Consider the following 18,083-nt stretch of genomic DNA (forward strand, 5'->3'; position numbering starts at 1 on the left):
TTTGTCTTGTTCTATGCCTTTATTGCTTTTTGAATACTGTAAAAAAACTCATAATTATATACTGTTACATATTGACCGAAAGCTTAAGTATTTAAAGATGCACTCTTACTCCCCAATAAGATACCGCAATTAAAATATTGTTTTAATATTCAAAAAAGAAGAAGATGATTTAATGTCGAAAACAATGGTTCTTATGAAGGAAACTGAGTTGAATTTGAAAGGATTACGCATAAAGTACGGTATTTCTTCCTTATGAGTCTAAAGTAGACCACAGTAAATCTTTTAGCATTCACCAATCATTTAACATATCTGCGCTTTCTGCTATTAAATACACGGTTAAAATCTTGTTATCAGCATTTTCCATAAATGCATGATTTATAGTATTATTACTACTATTTAAGTGTTTAATGGGTTATCAGTCAAAAGTAATGTTAGTTATACATGTGTATGTATTGGTTTTGAATAAGAGTGGCACTTTACAGAATTTTTCATTGCTATAAAATTTATGCATTCCAAAATACCTATGACTTAAAAAAATAAACATATTAAGATAACCGAATCTCTTTCAATAATGCTACTAAATTGTTTGAAACTAAACTTAACCTTTGTAACATTAAATAAGTCAGAGTTAGCCGTTTTCCATTGATCATTTATTGCTGATTTGATCTCCTTATTCCTTGTGTTTTCTGTATTGCTTTCAGGACTTTGCATAGTTTTAATAATGTTTCAAGTTTCAAAGATTGTACTGAAAGTCATTTTTAAAGTCATAAATTCTAAGTTATTCAAATAGGTCTTACTTATGCATAATTTGACGTCATTAATAATCGTAAAATCTTGACAAAAATGTGACTATTATTTGTTAAATACATACTTACCAAAAATAATGGATAAACCTAAACGTTTTTTTTTGTCATTTTACATTTCATTTTAGAAAAAAGGATTGTCGATTCATCTAAAATTAGCATTAGCATTTATTATAAAAAATCATTAGTGTAGACGCAATAAGTGCAATTATGTGAATTTTACATATTGTTGATTAGTTATCAACGAGTCATTACTTTTTAATGTCCACATATGGTTTTCGTATGATTTTAAATAAAATTGATTACAAAAGCTAATATATGAGCTGAAATAATAAAGCTATTGTATTTTTAATTTGTATTCTCTTTTTAACCGAAATCAACCTATTTTGCAATCTATCAAACCAAAAAATCTAGTTTACAATATGTGTTTCAGTATAATTTTTACATTTACTCACTTTTCCATATTTAACCAACATAATATTATTGGGTCACCATGCTTCAAAATCTCATTATTTCACGTGTTTAAGAGCACTTAAGTCAACGCATTCGTAATCAAAATGCAATGGGCATAAACGTTTCTTAGAATTAAACCATAACCATTTTTCATTTTATCTAATACGTTATATTTATAATATTAAACTCTTTTTTTCGAATATTCCATCAACCATAATGTAAAATGTGTTATTACGGTAGACAGAAAATCATCTGACGAATTTAGCATCATATTTCATAGTTTCAAGAGAGATTTTTTCTTTACTTTATATTACTGTTCCCGTCTTTCTTTCTTCAAGTTACTCTTTGAACGATCGTCTCTTTATACTTACTCTATCCGTTATCTTACCCATTGAGCGGGCGTGTCAATTACCGCGCTCCCTCAAGTCTCGTATTCTTTGAGCGTATATTTATCTTTCCTCCCATCTTATTCTCTTTGAGCGAACGTATATTTTCCTCCCTTCTCCTACTCTTTGAGCGGACGGGTCTGTCCCCACCCCCTCTCTTTTTCTAGTTTAGCTGCCGTGTCAGTTTCCGCGCTCTCTTCCGGCCTTTCTTAATATTTGAGCGTTTGTGTCATTTTCTGCAATGCTTGTTATTTAGTAATTTTTTGAGCGACCATGTATTTTTCCGCGCTCCAATCAATTGCTTACTCTGTTTGCGCTCCCTACCGGCTATCTTAACCATTGACAGTTTGTGTCTTTTCCTGCACGTCTCTTTTCCTCTTACCCTTTTCCTCTTACCTGTTATTTTTCGCGGTCCCTCCAATTTCTAATAATTAATAATTAATCTTCAAGCGGCTATGTCTTTTTCCGCGCTCCATCCCTTCTCTTACTCTAAGAGTAGCCATGTATTTTTCCACACTCCACCCCTTCTCTTAATCTTTGAGCGGCCATGTCTTTTCCCGCGCTCCATCCCTTTTCTTACTCTTAGAGTTGCCATGTCTTTTTCCGCACTCCATCCCTTCTCTTACTCTTAGAGTAGCCATGTCTTTTTCCACACTCCGCCCGTTCTCGGCGGCATTCTCTTCTTTCGTGCTTCCTACCCTCTCTTACTCTTTGAGTGGTCTTTTTTTAAGCGCCACCGTCAATCAGCGGAGATTTCTTTTGTTTTTCAGGCATTTAATGACTTTTGCATATTTGATCATTATTTTCTATATATATATATATATCTATGTGTGTGTGCATGTGTGCGTGTGCGCGCGTGAGTTTGTGTGTGTGTGTGTGTGTGCGTGTGCGCGCGCGCGTGTGTGTGTGCGTGTATGCGTGTGTGCGTGAGTGCGTGCGTGCGTTCATGTGCGCGTGTGTGTATGTGTGTGCGTGCGTGCGTGCGTGCGTGCGTGTGTGAAATTTTTAAAATACTGATGTGTAATGACGGTTTTTGCAAGTTCTATCTGCAACTGTTGTGTTCATTTGTCAATATATTTATTTTAACTTGTATTTTTTCCGCCTCATAAGCAATTGTGAACAAACCAGTTTGTTTGACTCCGCCCGCAATAACTTGTGTATCAAGCCGATCATTACTTGACAATTATGACGTTCACCAGTCAAAAATGCATTTTAATTTGTTCGCTCAAAATTACCACACTTCAAAACCTCAAAGTTGTCATTTATTTACATATGTTGTTTGTTAATGCTTGTGATCGTAATAGATTAATGATAGTAAATATCTGTCAAAAATGATAAAGCAAAACTACAATCAATTCTAAGCACATTTTAACCATTACGGTAAAGAATGGATATCGTAAAATTTGCATAAATGCAAATAAAACACCAATAAATATGTTATGAATAATTAATCGACGTTTATTTGGATGGTTTTATGAAATTCTATCGTTAACGTCTGGCTTGTGTTTGAACATTCTTTTTTCTTTTGTTTGGTATGCTGAAAATAGTTGTCATTAAAAATTTACTTTATCGCATTTTATAATGGTGTTGTCGCTGTTTTTGTTCTTATTTATTTTTCCAGATAATCTTCCAAGGGCTTGTCGGACATGCACGTCTGCCACGGTAACGTTGTTATTGCCATGAAAAGATGCTGAACAGTAGTTTTAAACAGTTTATGACTACCTCCCATAATTGAATTCGAATCTAAAGACTTACAAAAACATTAAATTGGTTTAGTTTTCAGGCCAATATAGTTGTTGACCCCTTAGGTAACGAAAGAGCGTTGCTATCCACATGCAAAGCTTTTATTTTTACAGTGATTCATCCAAAGAAAAGAAAAAGAATGTATCAAAACAAAACGAAATCTGCTTTTATTAAAAATATTGCATACTCTAATAATCGGAAACTTGTTAGGGCAAATACCCTCAGAACAATGGTGCAGAAATTATGCGAACATGTCGTAAAATACCCAGACACACTTTTGGGTTTCAAATTTAATTTGAACGGCCAAGGACCTAAAAACCGTAGAATGATCAATGTATTTGTGATTCAACTAATAAGTACGACATGTAAATCGTCGATCAATTATGCCAGCTATTAATATCATGATAGCTGCTGTTATCGAGTGTTCTGAGGTCATTGGTACACATTTACTACCGCAAGCGTTAATAAGCTTGGAAATACAATTCACATCACAAGTCTGATATTTTACGTATAAAATGGTGTCCCGCTCCGATAAAGTATCGCCATTGGTTAAAGAAAAAACGGCGCGGACGCATGCGCAGTAACATGGTTCAACAGCGCCGCGCGCTCTCTTGCTCATTCGCGTCGAAGCAGTCGGACTGACACATATGTTTTTTAACCACCATAACAAAAATTACAGCAGCAACCACTTGAAAAACTATGGGAACCGATTTAACGCCAACAATCGCAGTCGAAGTGAATAACAATGCATCAATTACAGCCACAACATCATTTTCAACAACAGCACCAGAAAAATAAAAACAAAAACAAATTATGTATCTATTAATATTAGAGATGCAAACGAATGGCAAAATTGATATTCGAATATTCGTTAATTATTTGGATCGAATATTCGAATATTCGATTACCAAAATACATCTTTTATATGTTGTGGTAAACTTTTATTATTATTCCCTAAAGTAAAAGCCAGGGCATTTAAGCCCTACTTTGTCTTCGCCAGTACGCGCGGCGGACCTTGATTTTCCCCAAGGACTCTGAAATTCCCCATTTTCAAAAAAACAAACAGAAAAACATTATGCACAAACAAAATCGAAAACTTTCAATTCCGTTGCCGTCATATTTGTAAACAATTTGAAATTACATGAATTCCTGGTCGTTATGCGTCAAAGAAGGGTCTTTCCGTAGGACGAGCAACCTCTTTCTGGGATTGAACATTACTAAATATAACTATGGAAAAACGGAACCAACTCGGGAACTAGTAAAATAATAAAACGAAAATATATGTGGATTTTGACTCTTCTATTGTACATCAATAGAGGAAATATATACTAAAACGCTGAACTTTAAAGTTACATTTTAAAGCATGAGCACTGTATCGAAACATTTAAAACAGTTTAAAGCATATATAGTTATATACATGTAACTACATTATTGTAACACGTGTCATTCGTATCAGCAGGTCAATTTGAGCAATGGTGCACTGCTATGTACGCAGCCAAGACAACACATTGGTGTGAAGGCCGAATGCTGAAATCCTTACTTGGCAAGGGCATTTAAATTTACCGAATGAAAATTTTGATATCACTTGTTTAATAGCCAGTTATTGTAAAATTACGTGGACTTTTATTGTACCCGACGATATGTCCCTAAATGGCATATGGCGCGTGTAAAGTGTATTGTCATCACATTCACACCCCTGGCATTATGGGCCAATCGTTGTAAAAACAAGACAAACAGAATTGTAGGCAAAATTATTTTTATTCAACAGTTTTTTTTTTCGAATTTTCGAATACCGATTTTGACATTCGAACACCAAACGTTTGATCGAATATTCGAATATTCGTTTGCATCCCTAAATTTAATATATTTTTGCTCAGTAAACCTCAAATCTCTACAACGGCTCATAGAAAGTAGTTGTCTTTACTTTAAGAAAAGAATAGAAATAGTTCTCATTTAATATAAACTTCTAAATGTGAAAAATATCAATATAATGTATGTTGATTTTGACATGGGAAAATTTGAATACTTAGTACATTAAAAACCGGCTTCGATCAAAAATGTCAAAGGAGCTGTGAGAAATATGTTTGAAATGCGTGACAAATTAGATCTTTTGAAAATTTTGATCTCTAAAAAGTATGATCCTACACGGTTCCTACACGCTTCCAATGCTTCAGTTTTGATACAATTTTCTTGATGGCAATGCTTTTTTGACCATATTCCTTGTAAATTTTGTTAATCATTGTCACAATAAATCCGAACATCTTAGAGTTCTTGTAAAATACATTGCTTTTTTGTGTCAGTTTAGGAGAAGTTTGATTGTTTGTTTGCGAGTAGCATTTCACTTGTTTTGTCAAAGGTGTGTTGATTTAATGACCTCTGTCATATTCGGTATATAACACACGATAAAGGGACATATATGGACACTCATTGGTCTTATTTGTCAAATGAATTTCCCTAAAGTATTATTACAAAGTGCATTTGGCACTATATATTACACCTCTACACTTTTATAAAATGAATTCAATCCGAATGCTTAATACGTACCATCCGAATCATTCTTTGACGAAGTTATAAATTATTAAATCATATCAGCGCACTTACGTTAATACTAGTTATATTATCAAACTCAATACTTTACCACCAACAGGATCCTGGCAAGGAGAAATTGCCGTCTTTTTTCATAAGGTGAAGGGCAACGAAACAAACGACATACCGAGTTAAAGACCGGTCATGCTTCTTGCAGTATTTATTAAACAGTTCGCAGAAAAACAGATTCAATTCGTTAATAAGAACACCAAAATACATTTTTAATACGCACAGCAGCATAAATTTCAAAACGAAGTTGAGTTGCATCATAACGCCCTTTGATTTACTACAGACCAATTATCACAAAGTTGAACGTGATCGCAACGTACTTTTAGCCTGTCTGAGTCACAGCGACCGTGACATTGCATTCATGCTTAAGCATTTGAGTAAGGCATTTTTCGTAAAGTTTGATAAATGATGATGTTTGATGTTGATAAATGGCGCGCAACTCATAACTTATCTGTTTCAGATGATAACAAATTTGTGCTTTTCAAAATTATTTTCTGTTAGTTAATTTTACGTAAAATTGAGTCAGTCTTTTTTCCACCAGGACTTTAAACGTTTCGGGATGGGGATATTGTTTTGGCAATGTCCTTTTGTCCTTCCTGTCGTCCATCATTCTGTCCGGCGAGTTTTTTGTTCTGTCCGGAACCATTTTATAGTAGAGATTGGTCGGATTATGTTTATACTTGGTCAGAATGTTTTCTTTGATGAACTTACAACCACTTGTAAAATTTTCTCACATAGAATAAAAGCTAGACAAGTTTGAAACAGTCAATAGAGAAATTATATTTGGTTCAATAATCATAAAATTGTATTATATTCCCTTGAGTAACTCTTGGATTTATATGAACCTAGATCATGTGGTGTTAAAACTAGTTGAATGGGTCAAATGTGTTGTCTTGAATCATATCATCAGTATCATAACTCTTTTTAGGGATTGGTAAGATTATTTTCAACTTGGTCAGAATATTCTATTGATCAATTCAACGGCTCGTAATTTGGTCTCACGGAACATAACCAAGGTCAAAGGGTCAAATCTTATAAAAAATTATCAAACTTATTCGATTCGTATCAAGTTTGACTGGTCGCTGGTCTGACGCAGTTGTTATTTCCCTTTATAAAGTCAACGCACTGTGCTTGAATGTGAGTTTAAACGTCACCTGGCACAAAAATCACGTTAAACGTAAGATATAGTTTTGACAACTCTAGCATGCAATTGTTTTATGCATATGAATAGTTACTGCCTCTGTTATCATATTCACTGCATATTTCTGCCTTATGTGACAGCGTAATAATACAAATATTGTAATAGGCAAACATTAGGCGAGTACCCACCTGATATCGACCTTATATGAATGGAAAATTTCCAAATTTCTCCTAAACTGTCGCTTATTTCAATCACGTTTAAGAATGTTTAAACTCATGTCTAATGTCATTCTGGTTATGATGAAAAATATTATAAAAATAAAGATTCGCATCTATAACTATTCAGCCGCTTTGATGTTGTAATAATTTTAATTAAGTTAACTGCAATAAAATGAAATACACAACAGGCTTTAAATTTTATCCATTTTTCATTAAACTTAATCAGAATGTTTACGCTTGATGAACTCTGGACAAATTTAAAACTGGGTCACTTTGATAAGGCACTAGGTCAAATCTAGGACTTTTGTCTACAACCATATCATGGTAATGATTTGTCAGATAATGATCAACTTTTGACATACAATGTTGCTTGATGAAATATCACAGCATGATAAACGTGGGTCACATGAGGTCAAAAGCTAGGCCGTTAGGTCAATTCCTCAAATGAATATTGGTGAAAACTGACATAGTTGGAACTAGGTAACACGGGGTCAAAAAATAGGTCGTGAACAACTCAGGAGGCTATATTTTTGCAATATTTCAAACCCAATTTTTATGTAATCTTGTCAGAAAGTTTCCCTCAATGGAATGTTTTATTAGTTTGAAACAAGGTAACGTGGGTTCAAAAGGTAAATTATTAGATCGAGTCTAAATTCTTAACTTTATACAATAGTATTATATTTCAATCAGTTGCAAACAAACTCATATCTCATATCCATCACTCTGCAGTCGTATTGCATGTTTCATTACGAAAACTTCATCAACACGTGATTTCCATGTCATCTACTTTGCCTAATCTGGTGGGGGATATCAATTCAACAATTTATCTTGATAAGCAATTGTCAGTAATTGAAGGTTGCATACACTTTGTGTTTACGTTTTTGTGTTGCCAAATGACAATCGATGATATTTATGTTTATTAATTGTGCGTAGATCGATCTAACAAACACCTAATAAGTTTCCAATTTGGATCATCTACAGGTAGAAGGGTGCACCGCGGCGGACGAACGTCATCTGTATTTTCTGTATACCGCACAAGTTGATCTCTAACATATACATAGTTAAACATATCCAATATTTGTCAATACGGTCGGATGTAGCCGAAAGAGTGCAAAGACAGTCCAGAAACACGAATACTAAAGAGTGGCTTCTATTTTTATGACCTGTATAGAAAGAAATCTGAAGACGTTTCAGTGCGAGCAAGGGCGGATACAATAATGGAAAGTAATAAGTATGACTAGTTATTTCATCTTATATCACGATTATGAGGGCTTATTTAAGAAATCAGGGAATGCAATGCGATATAAAAAACATCATATAAATATAAATTTGGTTAATCTTTACAAGTAAGAACGATTCTCCAATGGAGTATATGCATGTTTACAAACAAAAGTAGTAAATGTCATCAATGTTCAGCTGAATTTCACTTAAGAAGCGTACATTTAAGATAAAGTATTATCCCGATGGAGAACCCATGTGACTTATTTGTAAAGAGCACGGCAGAAAAAGGAAACAAAAGGTGTCTACTCAGTAAGTTGTTTTTAATTAGAACTTTCTTAATATTGGGAGAAATTTTGTCATATAAAGACCATACACCTTGAAATAAATAGCCCTTTCCATGGCAAATATACAGGATATGGTGCGGGGCAATTTGCTTAATTGTCCATTTCAGTTATTTAAAACATAACATCTTTTTGTACCCTCTTATCAGTTAGTTTGTATTTCCTATGTAATACACTCAAAAATGAATTTGTCTAAAGCCAAGATTACATCTTTAGACCATTAAAAAACGTTCTCAAAGGAATAGTTAGGTGCAGTTACCCGAGAGAATGGGTAAATTACAGTATCTTTTCTTGTGACACAGCACAGGTGTTCATTTCTCATTGCAAACAAGTCTAGAGTAAACCACTGTCCAGCAGAAAGCGACCACGTAAAGTGCTTATAAATAACTTTTGATTTTTATGACGAACGGTTCTTTTTCGTCAGTACGTTTATATGAAAGCGTCTATCAACTGGCTTAAATAAGTATTAATCCGACGCAAAACAATATCCTAACAAAACAGTAAAACCTTTCCCCCTCCGATTCGTATAACTTTTGTCATAGAAACATTTATGCATTCAACTTTTGTATATACTGGTTATTTAATTTTGTATGAGTATATGCATTGATTTAACTGTAACACTTATTTCTACATGTATGTATTTGTCCACATGGCTCATGGCCTTCTGTTTATTCTGTAAATAAAACTTGAAGCTTATATACTATACACAAAGGCATCTACGACAAAACTCACAGAACACTTTGAAGAGATACCTCCTCATTTGAAATGTAACATATTTACTACAGAAGTGTTATATCTTATTTTTGAACGAGGAAATTTCAGAGTAGTTTTCTTTGTTAAAACGTCACTTAAAACTGTATGAGAACCTCAAATATTGCCATTTTTAGGCTAATGATGGCTGGAAAGGGTATGGTACGGGTCGCACAGTCTCTTTCAAGGATAACTTGCGGGTTACTTGGGGTTTACCTATAAGTTTATTATTATTTGTTTTATTATTAAGTTTCCTCAAGTTAATGCATACTTTGATAAAATTTACCTTTCACGTTTTTTCTTTATTTAGGATAGTTGGGATAAGAGTGAGGTTTGTGCACTTAAACTGGTTAAAACCCAAAGTAAATTTACATCTTACTGACCGTTCCAAGGCGGTACCTAACAATCCTTGATAAACAGCCCTAGTTTTTTATATATAGCATGTATGCACTGTGCTGTTTGTTGAGTTTTGTGTTATTATTCCATGTTTCTTGTTTGTGATTTTTAGTTTTTATGTTCTATGTCTTTGGCGTTTACCCAGTGCCATTAAACAGGGTTTATGTTTAAATCTTTTGCTACTGAGCTTGTTTCTGTAGTTTTTCGACTACATGTTCATGAAAACAATCACCTTAGGTTGGCCCCCTACATTTGATATTGGCGTATTTTCAGTCAAGTTTTTGGTTCAGTTTAGACTTTTGTATCCGATATTAATAAAGAAGTCACGACGATCTTAATATTCCAATCTGTGAAGAATGTTATAAGTTTTCCCATCTGTGAAAAAAAGATCTGGAAAAACTATTCGATTTCCGACTAGGCTACATAGGAGTTTGGTGTGGTCACCATATCTGACAACTGGATCTACTCTTGGTTCTTCGATCTTTCCCCACAACACATGACCACACCCTGGCGTGTCATCGTGCCAACGCCACTGATAACATAAATATGTAATAAGTTGTTTCGCAACTGTTAAAAACTAAACTAAGAAACTGCGTGATGAAAAATAGGAGATATAATAAATAATTTGAAATCCAATTTGTGAGTGATTATTTTTACTTTTATTTGCTCTTTTCTGATAAAAACATCAAAATATTGAGCACAAGGGCAATTTCATTCCATGGGACGATCCAGTCGTGTAAATCCAGTCTGGAAAAGAACGGCAACTATCTTATAGTTTGGAATGTTACGCGTGTATTCTTCATATTTGAATATTTATGTAGCAAACGACAACTATATTCAAATGCATGTATCTAATTTTCAAATCGTTTTAGTGATGCAAATAATAAATCGGTATATCAAACTGTTCACTTAATATTTAATTAACTCAAGTTCAAAACACGTCTGAGGAAAGTTTATGGTTTCATAATAAATAAATAAAAATATCCAGCTTCCTTTTTATTATTCAAAACGTAGGTAATTAACAACTAAAAACAACAAATACATAGTCAAAACACGAAAAACAATTGACTTACATTGTATCTAAAAGCTTAATACTTCTTTCCACCATATCTGTATCCACCATTTCCAAATCCGCCATTTCCGAATCCCCATCCGCCTTTGCCCCATCCGCCATTTCCTGAAATACATATAAACGTCATAAGGAAATAGGATTTTCTCATGTTCAAGATTTTTGCAATTCTTATAAAACGTTATGTATACATAAATAAACTTGCTAACACACAACTTTTCCAGAGAGTTTGAACCTTCTATAAGTGACCCCCCACCACAAAAAACCGTGTATTTGTACACAACCTCTGTTGATTGATCTTAATCTCATTGCCTATTAGTCTTATCATATCTCCGATCTGAGTATCCTGCTTTGCAGTTTGGGATGTTTTATAATAGAAATGGACCGTAAATGGCCCTAAGCCAATAACGAATACACAGGAAATTGTCCCCTACTGTGGCACCAGTGCAATTAGTAGAAGATACACAGCAGGGGATTATCATGCCAAACATTAGTTAAAAAACGCCTTTAAATGCAATGTGTGTATGACTTCTAGAGTATGAGCACGTGGTATCGTGGTGTTAATTAATGTATCAGACATTTTAGAGAAATATCTTTTGAAGTTTATCAGACTTATAGATGGAATTAAGGAATTATTATACATATTCTTTTTCTTTGGTATTGAATTGTCATTTTAAAACATTGATGCTTCTTACCAGAAATTGGTCGTATTCTACAATTCTTGATAATATGGTCATTTTGCTCATCAGACTAATTTAACCATTAATAAAATGCGACTAACCGTAGTATCCGCCTCCGTATCCGCTTCCGTATCCACCACCGTATCCGCCTCCGTAACCACCACCGTATCCGCCCCCGTAACCACCTCCGTATTTGTATCCGCCTCCATATCCACCTCCATATCCGCCTCCGTATCCACCACCGTATCCGCCTCCGTATCCACCACCGTATCCGCCTCCGTATCCACCACCGTATCCACCTCCCCACCAGCGCCTACAGCACACCACACCGCCCCACTTTCCACAGCGGCCTCGGGTGACCTCGTATTTCTTGTTACACCATCTGCTGCACCGACAGTTACCAAAACCACCACGGGCTGAAGCAAAAGTATTGAGATGTTAAGAATGAAAGAAAATCACAATTATTATTATAGCGCACCGCATGTTGGACCACCAGTACGTACTTTATATTATTGTCGATGATGACGATATTTGTATTATATTATGAAAACGTTGGTTTTTGAAATAAATGGCAAAATATGCAAATAGTTTATGCTTGGAATAATCAGTTGATCTTAACACTTTCAGAAAATAGAGTTTCAATGAGCTATAATTTTGTAGTAATATAGTGTTTGTTCATTTACTTACCTTCGGTGTCCGGAATAAGGACGGCAACTAGCACACACAGAGCGATAGCAACAGCGGTTGTCTTCATTTTGGAGAGCGAAGTCAGACTGGTGTCTTAATTAGCACCCTCTCGTATTTATAGTAAACCTTAAAAATGCTTATCATTGTTACAAAAGTAATGTCCTGATTACAAATAAGTCTTTACAAAAAAGATGACAATTAGATAACCAATCAAAGGAGGTTTTATTGCTTTCGACACTTTTATCGTGATTTTTTCAAGACAATATTTTGAGTAAGATGAATTAGTTAAGGAGTCGAAAGTACTTTTTAAACAACGGCCGTGATTTTTACATGATATTTCATTATTTGTATGACAGCTATTGGTTTATATAACTAAAATATCGGTATTCACACATCGTAAAACATAAACCAAATAATTCATCATTTTTTTAATTGAATTCAGTGTTAATTATGGAAAAATATGCTGGTGACAGGTTTCTAACCTATCAATTTAAAGTAACTATAAGCTTTAGTATTCAGTCGTTACTTCCTTTTATTAAGTTTCCCCCTTATGTTTGGTACAAAGTTTACACAGTTATTCATATTAATGTACATGTGTATTATGACCTTTTTTAAGTTTTAGGCATGACCCTATTAACACATTACGATAACAGAAAACACTGCAATCTATCTGTCAAAGCATTCAGAAATACACTACGATCAATCATAAAACGTTAATTATTGCTTATATTGCTCACACAATATATCTAATGACATCACATTGATTCCTTTAATTTCATTTATAATTTTACACGGTGAGAAGCCGTTTAGCATTTCAATGATTGTTCAAGCCCCCAACAAAAGAAATATGTGTTTGTTTAGTACTGTTGCAAATAGTAAAAATATTAATTTGAACAGTAAGGCAGCCCTAACTTCGAAATAAGGCACCAGCGCTCACAGGGCAGCGACACAATTTCATTTTTTTAAGAATATCATTTACAGAACAATAGTTTGTTTCAGTGATATGATTTCTGCAACAATAAATGAATGCCGTCACGTGGCATAAACATTCCACAGATACTTTTGAGGGAAAGGCGTGTACGCTAGTGGTTAATTTATGTGCAAAATATAAGAACATATGACATTCTTATCAACGAGAGCACGACGAAATTATCGTATCGTATATCCTACAGAAGTTTCGTTTATAATCAATGTCCATCAGAACATGCGTTTAAACAATGGTAGAGGCGTCAAAAACTGTAAGTTATGTCAACTTAACATGAATGCGACAGTGTCAAAGAATTAAGTGAAAGTCACCAATTAAATACAAAAAGGACAATTGTTTGCTTGAGTGTTTGATAGATATATATTTCACCGTGAAAAGTTAATTGCGATCTACACTGAAACAATTTTCTTTTCTTTTTAGTATATGCCTAAAAAGGTTATAAATATCATTACATGGTAATTTTACAGAAAAGCGAGACAAATTCCATCCGAGAGTAACGCTATTTTGGGAAATGACGTCGTTGAAATTGTGTCCCAGTCGGTTGTAGTTTGACGTCTGATTTGGAATTGAGGGTATTGAACTTTGTGTTTATTTCACTGGTTATTCTCTATTAAAACCTTGAAGTTTATAATAAACAGCTTTACTTCGCGAAATTGTTAATCGTTGTCAAAACAGACCAATCAACAATTATAACTGAAATATGTTTTATTGCTGTTTAAAAATCGTGTCTGATCATCGTATATTGTTTTAAGGGATTGCAATAAACATCCGGACATCAAGACATCCCGATGATTATGTATAGTTTTCACGTAATGCCAGTCCTCAAGCCGTTAACATTAAAACATCATTTAACTTACCCACAGCCCAAGCTTTTTATGAACGCCCCAAAAATGATATGAAAGAGCTGTCATAGAGTTCATGTTGAAAAAAGCACTGTAATTAAAATGTATTATTTTTTAACGCTTTCATTGACAGTATGGGTAAGAAACTTTTGGCAAGGGGCCAATAAGGTTAACGTGAACACAGGTGTTCGGAAAAAGTGCACAAGTCGGGGTATTTTCTATTGCATTATTTACATGATACACTCAGTCCTGCATCTGAGTCGTAGCCTACCGACTGCACATTATTTTTTCTTTCATAAAATGTCCGTATGGCCTTTGAGAAAAAAAACACTTTTTGTAATCATTCGAATGGATTTTTTTTTATAAAAAAAACGGTATGCCATCGTACGCCCATTGGGCGAATCGATACAATTGCTCTTACTTGGAGGTTTATACATACTTCAAACTTTTCAATAGATGAAAAACTCGTAAAGTATGGTATTACACTGATAAAACACAAACTATAATTCTATAAAAAGTGTTTTCGTTGGCATCGAAATTGCTGTATGTGGTCGTTGAATTAATACAGTAACACTTGTTGCGACGTTTTAAGATAAAACGTTATCACGATCTACTTGACATGGCATCTCCTGTCTGAAAAAAAAACCGTTGCTCAATTGTTCACAGAATGTACAACGTTTGAAACAATTTCTGAAAGATTGATAAAACTATGCAATCGGTACGCTAGGTCTCAAATCAGGAACAATGTAAAAACAATATATAATTTTTACGTTTGAATGCCAGTCATACTTTGAACCAATTAGTATCAGAGAGATATTAACTATATTACGGCAGTTAATGCAACTCTCAAAATGATCGAAATCGCCAAGAGGTCACATTGACATTCGTGATAAACGTTTATTGATTGGTAGCTCATTTATAAATATGTGTGGGATTTGTAAGAGCTTTTAGGTCACTAGGTTGCATCCAAAATAGAAATTAGGAAAGTACAGTAGGTTCAATATATACAGAAGAGGTAAAACATGTGATATTAAAAACAGTACGGACAATCAAACATCGCTCAACTATTTGAAAAAGATATGTTCAACAAAATAAGCATACGTAAACATATAAGTATACTGCCAAATACAGTTGGGTAAGATGACAATTGTTGAACAGAAAGGCGATTGTTGAACCAGTACTATTTTCGAAAAAGGCCTTTCGAAACCAAACACAAAGCTATGATATAAAGATAGATAAATTAAAATAAAGAAAAATTTAAATGTAAATAGGAAGTTTCGAGGCATGTCTTTGAAGCACAGTTTCACACCCTTTGCCCCACAGGTTTGCTCACAAAACACCACTTCATGTACAAGTTACTCATACTACAACTATTAATATAAAACTATTTATTTCTGAAAGTATAACATGTCTGACGAGTAATGCAAACTGATAAATAACGCCACACTTACAAAGCCACACTTACAAGGTAAAAGAATTCAAATATATATAACGATGCTAACACGAGTATAAATTCTATTGATTTGAGAAGTAAACTAAGCAACAACCACAACAGCTGTAAATGCATCGCCGATTTTTATATAATATTGAAAATCTAGGCGAGTAAAATGTTTTACCAATTATATGACATTATACAAATTTAGATTAATAAAACATTCGAAGATTTAGTATAAAAGAATTGTTACAAGTGAGTAAAATATGAAATAAAACTATTCATAACTATCAAAGTAAAATTTGCTATGATTACATGGACTAGATCAGAGTATTTTGTCCAAAAAAACTCTGTTTAGTATATTTGACAAGGCTTTATGTCAAAATATAAAACTTAAAAGAGTCCGGATCAGACTATTGTACATTCCATAATGAAACGTCATGCAGATAAATTCCATAAAGAAACCTCATATATGCATTCAAACTGTTTCTGTATATTTCCAAGACTGGCTGAAAGGCAAAAAAGTTTCCATAAGTTAACTATAAATCAATTGTTCTACACTCGTTTAAAAAGACACATATATAAAGCACACAACCTAACTGTACCGACTTTTTGCGGACATGAATAGTATGTTATTCCTTAAGAATATTTGTTCGTCAAAAAATGATCACGTGGCAAGAGTATTTCGTATAAGGAAATTACCATTCCTCCGTCCATTCTTCCCTGGCATTTTGCTCAAGCTCAACCCAATAAAGGTTTTTAAACATTCGCAAACAGTCCGGCAAACAGGCAGTCTTATTCATTTCATACAAAAGAAATTCACTCGATAATACTACATCTTAAATGTACAGTTTAGCTAAAATATTAATGCGATTTTCTATTTCGGTTTGTAAATATACATACGTTCAAACTAATAAATCATTTCATAAAGAAAAACATTCTGACTAAATTACATGAAGATTGGAAAATATAGCCTGTTGACTGTGCATAAGTTGTTGTTTTTCTAAGATTTGACCTAGTGACCAAGTTTTTGAACCAATGTAATTCTGTTTAAAGCTATGCCAATATCTCACCAATTTTTGTTTTAATAATTGACCGAAAGACCTAGTTTTTGACCAAATGTGACCCACTCTTGTAATGTTGAATAATGCATCAAGCAAATCAGTAAGTCCACCGTTGAACATTATCTGACATATTATTACTTTGATATGGTTCCAGTTATCAGTGATTTGACCTAGACTAATTTTTGATCATACTTGACCCAGTATTAAATTTATACAAGAGTTCCATGGGTAAACATTCTGATTAAGTTTAATGAATAATGGATCATATTAAATGCCTGTAGTGTTTTCATTTTATAGCAGTTATCAAACTTAATTAAAAGTATTACAACTATTAACGCGGCTGAATAGATTTAGTTTTAAATGCGAATCTTTATATTATTTTATATCATAACCCGAATGACGGTAGACATTAGCTTTGACGTTCTAATGCGTTATTTAAATAAGCGACAACTTAGGAGAAATATGGAATATATATATATATATATATATATATATATATATATATATATATATATATATATATATATATATATATATATATATATATATATATATATATATATATATATATATATGAGGTCGATATCAGGTGGGTATTCGCCTTAGTTTTGCCTAGTTTAGTAGTTTAATCATAGCGCTGACCTATGCAACGTATATGATATCAAAGGGAGTAAATATACATATGCATATAATAATGGCTTACTATAGTTGTCTAAACTATAACTTACGCTTAGCGCGATACTTATACTTTGTGGTTCTAATCGTCTAAACTTACAACAGGTATGCGTGAGAATATGTAGCGATTGTCACGCACATTGCTTTGACATTTTAACGGGAATAACCACTGCGTCAGACCGGTGACCGGTCACACTGAAAAGGTAGCGATTAATTCTGATGATTTCACCTTGTGACCTAGTTTTTGCCCCATGTGATCTATTGTTACAAGCCGTTCAGACTTGATCAAAGGCATACTCTGACCAAGGTTGAACGTATTGAAACCAATCCCTTTCAAGATTTATTTTTTATTATAAGTATGATATTCCAGGAACGCCCGTGTAAGATAGGTTCATCTCAACCCTCGCGCGTTTGCGGAAAGGTATATGCCTTTATCTCACCTCAGTAAAAATGAAGTTAAAGTGTGTGTGTTTTTTCGTTTGTGCGTAGTGAAAATAATTCGCGTAAAGATATGTTATAATTTGTTGTTGTCAAAGATATGCGCGCGCAGTGATTCAAAATATGTAATCAGTCAAACAATTATTTAAATAGTTCTACGAAGA

At 33.7% G+C, this 18,083-nt stretch overlaps 1 protein-coding gene across 1 annotated transcript; it reads right to left on the minus strand.

Annotated features, from left to right (window-relative positions):
• Nucleotides 1-10,694: 10,694 nt before the first annotated feature.
• On the minus strand, nt 10,695-12,593 carry LOC128246829 (glycine-rich protein 3-like). The gene is made up of 4 exons (XM_052965298.1): nt 12,484-12,593; nt 11,898-12,212; nt 11,121-11,224; nt 10,695-10,794 (listed from the first exon to the last, which is right to left on the minus strand). The coding sequence occupies exons 1-3, from the start codon at nt 12,548-12,550 to the stop codon at nt 11,136-11,138; spliced, it is 471 nt and encodes a 156-aa protein (XP_052821258.1). The 5' UTR covers nt 12,551-12,593; the 3' UTR covers nt 10,695-10,794; nt 11,121-11,135.
• Between the last annotated feature and the right edge of the window lie 5,490 nt (nt 12,594-18,083).

Source organism: Mya arenaria, chromosome 9 (genome assembly GCF_026914265.1).
Source record: "Mya arenaria isolate MELC-2E11 chromosome 9, ASM2691426v1".
NCBI classification, from domain to species: Eukaryota; Metazoa; Mollusca; class Bivalvia; order Myida; family Myidae; genus Mya; species Mya arenaria.